Source organism: Acanthisitta chloris, unplaced genomic scaffold (genome assembly GCF_000695815.1).
Source record: "Acanthisitta chloris isolate BGI_N310 unplaced genomic scaffold, ASM69581v1 scaffold5264, whole genome shotgun sequence".
Lineage (NCBI taxonomy): Eukaryota > Metazoa > Chordata > Aves > Passeriformes > Acanthisittidae > Acanthisitta > Acanthisitta chloris.
Genome location: NW_008668629.1, coordinates 11,458 through 19,809, shown reverse-complemented (window position 1 = coordinate 19,809; position 8,352 = coordinate 11,458). Strand labels below are relative to the sequence as shown.

At 40.5% G+C, this 8,352-nt stretch overlaps 2 protein-coding genes across 2 annotated transcripts in view; one reads left to right on the top strand and one right to left on the bottom strand.

The window, feature by feature from the left end:
- Nucleotides 1–380: 380 nt before the first annotated feature.
- On the top strand, nucleotides 381–5,404 carry LOC103800581 (vacuolar fusion protein CCZ1 homolog; the record flags this gene model as incomplete). Its single annotated transcript, XM_009072962.1, has 4 exons — nucleotides 381–498; nucleotides 2,584–2,742; nucleotides 3,818–3,945; nucleotides 5,060–5,404. Coding segments are annotated over 4 exons (461 nt in total), but the record flags the coding sequence as incomplete, so codon positions are not given.
- LOC103800580 (radial spoke head 10 homolog B-like) overlaps nucleotides 5,182–8,352 on the bottom strand; it is a 13,651-nt gene continuing 10,480 nt past the window's right edge. The window contains exons 16-19 of the mRNA XM_009072960.1: nucleotides 8,074–8,125; nucleotides 6,287–6,479; nucleotides 5,716–5,881; nucleotides 5,182–5,193 (exon numbers count right to left, since the gene is read on the bottom strand). Coding sequence (XP_009071208.1) covers nucleotides 5,182–5,193; nucleotides 5,716–5,881; nucleotides 6,287–6,479; nucleotides 8,074–8,125 — 423 coding nt within the window. The remainder of the gene's footprint in view (nucleotides 5,194–5,715; nucleotides 5,882–6,286; nucleotides 6,480–8,073; nucleotides 8,126–8,352) is intronic.

The window sequence follows — 8,352 nt, the reverse complement described above, 5'->3', positions numbered from 1 at the left end:
AGCCTGGAGCGCTGCATGGGATTGTTTTATCTTTGTTCCAGTGCTATAAGTAATTCAACTTACACAATAAAGTAACTAAATACTGCTTCATTTAGCCACTTTCAAAATCATAGAATGATACAATTTTAGGGGTTGGAATGGACCCTACAGATCACCCAGTCCCAACCCCCTGCCCTGGGCAGGGACACCTCCCTACTAGACCAGGTTGCTCAAGGCTTTCTCCAACCTGGCTTTGAACACTTTGAAAATCACCTGTAAGGTTTTAATTGAGAAATCTATCCCTGGACTCTCACTGCTGTTTAAAGAAAACAATTAGAGAAACTGTACCTTCAGCTGTGGGCAGCAGAGATCTCATCTCTCCCTTTCTTTTCCTAACACAGCTTCAATTCCGCCCACACTGGAGTTCTGCCGCAAGCTGGACAGCATTGTTGGGCCTCAGCTCACCATGTTGGCATCAGACATATGTGAACAGTACAACATCAACAAGAGAATATCAGGGTTTGTACCACACTTCTCTCCCTGTTGCATTCCCTCATTAGCTGGTGAAAAATTAGGTTTCATGAACTGCTTAAATAATAGCAACATCAGCCTGATTTTTGAAAGCATTGAGTTAACTCTGTGCTTCAAACAGTATCTGTCTACATTTTCTGCACCTGAAGTATTTATAAAGTGCACATTGGGGCATATTTAGGTCTCCCTGAAGTAACAACAGAGATGTTACTAATTCAGGAGTGAATGTTTATTGTGTGGCTGAAATCTTTTTCCTCTGTGTGCATAATTGTTGCAGAGAAAAGACAAATATGACTATTACCAATTGATACTCTGCCTCCTCACCCCCAGCTGGCAGCAAATTGTTCAGGTGCAAGAGGGGGAACTTTCATATGTGAACTGAAACCAGTTGATAAGTCTTCTGACACTGTCCCCCATGCTGAGCTAGAGAAGCAGCAGTTCGCTCAAAATCTTAACTTCAGTTCATACTTTTTAGCTTTTCTTGAGGAAAACAGAATCTCATAATGTTCAAAAATTGCCTTTGTGCTAGTAGAACGTTTCAGAGTGTCTTTGCTCACATCCTCCTTCGTGCTGATTTCCTGCAACTTCTGCTGTCCCAGGCTGCTCTTCTGTGTCATATTCAAAGAACTGCATTTTTCACATCAAGTGGACACTGACTGCTGGCTCTGAGTATTGCCTTAGGCACAAGTGATTTCAGCTTGGACAGAGAGGGTAACTCTTCACTCAGTTACAAATCCACAAGCAAAATGAAGGTCTAGATACCAGAACAACTTCTGTTTACCAGTTTGAAACATGGATTTTAGTGAGTGTGTTATTTAGCTACAGTGCAAGCTTTATAGCTGAGGCCTTTTCCACAATTACTGCTGCTAGAAGCATTGCCACATATGGTAGGTGAGGAAAGAATGTCTTATTTTTAACATTTTGCAGGACTAAGTTAACTACTTGAGGGGCAAAAACCAGCCAAATGAAAAAGGATGTGGATGCTTTGGAAAATAAGTGAAGTCACTTAGAACTACAGCTGCCATCAAATTCTATTAAATTAGCAAAACCAGTATCACATGTGGCAACAAAGCAGGAATTCAAGCAAAGATGAGTGTGTGAGTGAACTCAGGTAGTGGTAGCAGCCCAAATCAGCAAAATCGCACAGGATAGAATAGGATGTACTTGAACTCGTGCCAATCTACTAAATCATTAAACTTGGGGTTTTTAAATGTCATCTGGGACTGGCATTGGCAGCTTTAACTCTTTAAAAGTTTAATGCCATGGTGTCCTGAAAACATGATACAGTTTCTTGACACTAATGCATGTGGGTGACACAGAGCAGGGTATCTGGTTGTTTGCTAAGGTGAGTGGTGTCATCACAGTATCTCCCTGGTCCTAAATAATTCATTGCCCCAAGTACCAATTGCTGTGGCCAGTTTTTGCCAGCCTCAGTTTGTTGTGACTTGTACCAAAACTACAGCTCTAAGTGACAGGTTTTATATTAACTGCATAAAGGAGGACATGGAGGGAGACTGCCAAGGCAGGAATTTGGAAATAGCCTCTTGCTTGTTCCACACAAATGATGGGGCAAATCTAATTGACTGGATCAAGGAAGAGTTTGTTCTCTTGGTTGTAACAAATAACAGAGACATGAATGGAAGATGACTTACTGATCAAATTAAAGGCTGAGCATCTATTCAAATCAGATTGGGCTGGCATAGGGGAAAGCAGCAAGGGAACAAAATGGGGACAGAGAAAAAACAGCTCATTAGAAAAATGCAAATGAACAGCTACTGTGAAGTGGGACAAGGCCTTTAGACTCCCCTGTGTCTATTTTCTGGCAGCCTAAGCAGCAGAAGGGAAACACTGGTTGGTTCTGCAGGCTTGTTTGTGTTTTGTTTTGTTTTCTTAAAGTGTGTTAAAATTAAGTTTGATCCCATGAGCCTTAAAATACTTGGGTCTCTTCACTGTGGAAATGACTTCAGGCTGAGTGAGCTTTGCACTGGCTCCTTCCCTGTTCTCTGTGCAGTCTGTACTCACAGACGTGTCACCATTTACAAATCACTTTTTTTTCCTTTTCAATCTTCCCAGGGCTGAGAAGGAACCTCAGTTTAAGTTTATCTATTTCAATCACATGAACCTGGCCGAGAAAAGTACCATTCACATGAGGAAAACACCCAGTGTATCACTTGCATCTGTTCACCCTGACCTCATGAAGATTCTCGGTGACATCAACAGTGACTTCTCCAGGTAATGCTTAACTATTAAATAGTCTGTAACTCCTACTGGCAAGGAGATTTTTTTCAAGTGAGTGAAGCTTTCAAGTGTTTTTGTTGATGGCTGACTTCTAGCTCTGAGATAAATGCTGTAACATGGGTCATGTTTGGTATTTTGGGTTGGTGTAGAATAGTCTGTCTTCAACAAAACTTCTGGTGCCCTTTTAAAAAATCACTTAAAAGAGGGCCAAGGCCTCTATCCAATAAAATATCTGATCTACTGGAGGCTTCAGAATAGTCACAACAAATGGGATGGGAGGCACTAAAGTCTGTCTCATCTGGATAAGTAGTATGAAGGACAGGGAAACCTCTACCTGTGTCATACCCACCCCTGACACAGCTATTGCTTCTAGGGGTGAGACAATGGATGAAATGCAAACCTTGCAGTTACTGCAGTCCTGCTGATAGAGAAGATAAGTGGCTTCTGGTCAATGGGTATCATCCTTCAAGCTGGGACAGACCCTCTGTCAATGAGGAGTTAATGAGGAACATGAAAATGCTGAATGATTGTGGTGCCTGTAACTTGAATTAGCAACCAGCAATTTTCCCACTCTGCTTAAGGACAAGGGTTTCATTTTTCTATAAATCAGAAAAGAATATTTCATCATATTATGGAAGTACTGGGTTACTGTGAGCTACAATATGCCAGTTACAATATGTCTGGTTGTTGAGCATGGTTTAGTTCTGGGTTTAGCACCTAATTCTGGGAAAGCTTAGTATCACCAAATCACTTCCAGTTTTCCGTGTTGGGTCACTGTGAAGTGTGTCCTGACCAGTGTGCAGGAGAGGTGTTTTCTTCAGAGCACTGGGGTGTTTGGCTGATGGACAAAATGACTGATTTACTCATTTGGATGTAACTGTCCTAAGCAGCCATTTCTGAAGCCTTTGACCTGGCCTGCTGAGCAACGCCCGAGTTAGAACTGGTTAGAATCTCTTTGCTACTGCACAACCAAAACAACGTGTGACATTGAGCTGTCCTAATGATTACAGATAAAGTTGTTGAAGATGAACTTGCTGCCACTTCCTTTACTTTCTAAATCTTCTTTCAGAGTTGATGAAGATGAGGAAATTATTGTGAAGGCCATGAGTGATTACTGGGTAGTTGGGAAAAAGTCTGACCAGAGAGAACTGTATGTTATTTTGAATCAAAAAAATGTAAATCTGATCGAAGTTAATGGTAAGGATTGTTTTTCATCACCTTTAAATAATGTTACTACTAAAATGTACGTCCCTAGAGAAGTAATAAAATCCATCTCATGAGAAATCTAGAGGGGGATTGATCTGTGATAAACCAGGTAAGTTTGCCTAAGGCTTTAGTCTGCTTTCTACCAGCTGTGAAAGAACAGCATCAATATTCAGCAGGCAGTCTTAATTATTAATCACTCATTCTTCCTCCTTCAAATAACAGAGGAGAGCTCTGTGAGCTTAGTTTAGGAGTAATTAATAAAGTGTATTATAGGTGAGAGATGAACATATTTACATCTGAGTTAGGTTTTATTTGTCAGTGATCCAGGGGTAGGTTACTTACACATTATGCCTGTCCTGTCAGTGATCCTCATCCCATTGCTGTTGTGCTTCTAATGAGGTTTTGAGAATAATTTACTGTATCACTACGAGTATGAATTAACATTGAGGTGCAAGAAGCTTTTAAATTGCCATTTCTCTTAAAGTCTGTTTGAATGTTGCTTGCAGTAACCTAAGGGCTCTGTGTTTTAACAGGAGCAATGAGCTCACGTAGATAACGGGAAAGAATTAATACTTTTCCAGGACCAGAGCCTACACCTACATTTTAAAAAGAGGAATGAGTTGCATGACATAGAAGTCTTTGTGTAATTGTCTCTCAGCACCAAACCTGCCACACAGAAAGAGTCAGTGAGAGTTTCTGTGCCTGATAAACTTAGAAAGTGTTGTCTGCCAAATAGCAGAAAGTCAAGTTTATTGGAAGAAACTACCCTAATTCCTCCTTCCTCTGGAAAAGGGATTATAATATACTTCCTTACACTGAAGCCAAGTCTGCTGCTGTTGCAGTGTAAAAGATGAGTGGCCCATGATTTACACTTCAGGCACTAGGAGAACACAACTCACCTTTCAAACTGTGAGACATCATACTTGATGTGACTTTCTCTTACTAAAGTCAGAGTCACATTCAGTGTATTTCTACATTAGAAACTCACAGGGGTTTGTTTCCTGTTTGAACTGAAATATTCTCCATGGCAATCCCCAGGTTTTTCTTGAGGAGGTTTCTGTAAAATATCATATTGAAGTATCTTCTTTTTTTTTTTTTTTAACAGAAGAAGTGAAGAAACTTTGTGCAACACAATTTAATAACATTTTCTTCTTGGATTGATCTGCAAAGGGCTGATGTATTGAAGATGTCAATGTCAGGCACCTGTTCAACATGAAAAGTTTTTAGTCATATTATTGACTGGAATAATGACAATAGTAAAGCAATAATTGCTTTGTAAGAATCAAAATTTCTACTAAAATCTGTACACTCTGACCATAAAATTTTTAAAATTTAAAAATGTTTATGTGCAAACTAATTAAAAACCAGGCTGAATTCATCTGTACCATTCCATTCTGACATGTTATGTGAATATTTTACTGGAAAATAAAGCTAATAATTGTTACACTTTTAAGGGCATCTTCTTGTTTCCCTGTGTTCATTTGCATGATTGTAACTTTCTGTTAGCTTACTACAATGCACCCTGCTGCCAAAGCAGAGTGTTTCCCTCTAAAACATCAATTCTTCTGCATAAAGGTTTATCATTCTGACAGCTTCCTACAACTGTGGTTCTTTTCCTTATTTAAACAGTACTTGCTGGAAGCTTGAGTAGTTCTCACCAGAGGATTTATTTTTCTTTTTGCCAGTAGGCACCTTGGTACCAGCTGCAGGTACTGCCTTGTGTGCCTCTTTCTTCTTCTGAGAGGCTGCTGCCTTCTGTGCCTCTTTTTTCTTCTGAGTGGGTGCTGTCCTGTGTCCCTTTTCCTTCCGTGAGGATGCTGCCCGTGTGTCAGGCTCCTGTAACTCTGCACTCTTGGAGGCAAGTGCTCTTTCTGCTGCAGCTGCTTCTCGCCTTTTTGCCTCTTCTGCTTCTCTTTCAGCAATAACTCTGAGTGAACAAAGTTTGAATTTAATGTACTGCAAGAGGGGAGGAGAGATTTATAGTGGCTAAGCAACTCCAGCTCTAGTCACAGTGTGAGCAGTATGTCCTGTCACAGCAGAAAGAAGCAGAAAGTCTAATTACCACTGGAAGTCCAAATATGTCTTAACTGCCCTAACTGAGCAGGGCCCAATTGCCAGGAATATCAGAGTTAAGAGTTCTGACCTGATTTGTTACTCCAGACAGTCACAGAAGGCACATGAGTTCTATTCTGTGTGTTGCTAGTCATACCTGGCTGAGTTTGTTCTCCAGGTACCATATGCTATACAACTTCCTTAAGCACACTTCTTTTCAGTAATTTTGTTAGCAGAAGATAAGAGATAACAGTACGTCAAGAAAAGATTCAACACTTACTTTGCCAGCTCCTCATCCCTGATCTTTCTCAGCTCAGCCAATTCAGCCTCCTGCTTTCGATGTTCTTCCATTTTTTCCCTCAGCACATTCCTATGCTGGTAAGCAGGGAAGAGCTGAGTTGCAAGAAAGGTTTGCACCTGACACATCCACACACTACATTCATCTTGGTCAGTTTTGTCTTGTTTTGCTTCATCTGCAAGATGTAAATCAAACATGTTCATTTGGCAGGGCATTTGTATTTCAAATGTGTTTTGGACTACAGTGTTTCAGCTCTGACACACTGCAATGGGAAAGTCTGGCTTGGGCATGGTACAGAAGATGACAGCTGTGGGACACGGATGCATGGGAAAGGGGATGGCCCTTTTGTGGGTCTTCAGAGTGACTTGGCCCTGGAAGTGGCACCAAAAGACTGTGAACCCTTTAATCCTAGGATAACTGTCTACTGCAATGACCTGACACCAGTTTAGTATCTGTGACTGCTGTGCATGGGGGAGTGGAGGAACAACCGTGACTACCTGGAAGAACAGAGCTGCAGTTGTCATGACTGTCAGAGGACAGGGCAGGGCCAGCTGCTGGCTCTGAAGAAACAGTAGTTTTTCAGATGTGTAACTTTTCAGTCATCAGATTGCAGTGAAAGAGCTACACAAAGATCCTTATCTACCTATGTTCTTGGGTTTGAATTCTTTATCAGCAGAAGATATTTAACACACACACAAAAATCCCAATCCAGATGAGACGTGCTAACCAGCCAGAAGGAATCTAGTACACAAAGGTTACTAGGCTCAACATAAAGAATTGCTTTTACTGATGTCTCTTCTGCATGAGTATTACTGCCCTAACACAAGGCACCTTATCCCAGCTCATGGTGGCACAGCACTAAGAGTAACTCCTGAATTAAGTAAAAGAAGCAGGACCTAGCAGTAAGATATTTTATTCACCCAAGACATTAAGTAGGCAGGATTGCAGATTGAGCTGCTCAAAGAGTAAAGACAAATTACAGCTTAATAGATGCCCCACAAATCAAAGTGTGGCATTTTAAAACTGGGGAAACTATTTAAGTCAGTACTTAAATGTCTTATTTAATGATAAACTTTCATTTCCTTAAAGGGATATTTTAAGTTTTTAAAAAATCTTCCTCCAGAATGAATGTTCATTTACTGCCCTCTTGTGACAAACTGAAATCTGCATATACAATTAAAATTGCATCGTTCAAGAGCTACAAGGGATTTTTTTTTTTAGTGTTAATCCTAGAACAGTAGGAATACTTCACCTGTCAGTTCCCTTGCTGATACTGCAAAGGAAAAAAATTAAAATTACTCAGGCATTAATTCTGTGCATTAAATATCAGGTTTGATCTTCAGCACAAACAAATACAGGTTCACATCTGACCTTACAGCCAGAGCTGTGATTAAAATACTTCTGAAATGATGAAAAGTGTGTTTATAATGAAGGCACAGTTGAATCTCCTGTTGCCATGGCCAAATGAGTGGGGCAGAACAGGAAGAATTAAGGTCTAAAAAGCCTTTTAAGTTATTTTTAAGGAAAAAGTGCTAGTTTCTAGTTAACAAGCACAGAAAATTCAACACGAGATTGCCCAGGTCTCTGTGTACAGCAGGTATGGAAAGGAAATGGAGCTGCCTTGTGTAACTGCAGTACATGTTGTATGACTATATACCTGCAGGACATGTTTAATGATCAGCTGCTGTTTTAATTGCCTTGACAGCTGCAGAAAGAGTGAATCTATGGCCCCACTGTCCATAGATGCTCGTCATAACTGCAATACTCACTCAGCAGGGGCTGTTGACAAGGAATCTCTCCGTCTTCACAGGGTCTCTGCGGCTGACAAAAAGTTTTAAATTCAGTTACTAAAAGTCTGGGCTTGTGTTCAAATTAAAAAGTGACATCCCATGTCCCTTTGAGTCATGCAAATTCCTCTCTCCAAAGCATTCTGTCAGCCAAAGGCAACATGCAATTATGGCTATTTCAAAACGTTTAAATTGGAATAGTGTTTCACCCTTTCAAGTATTAGCAGACAACACTTTACCTTTGGTACCAGCCAGGCAAGT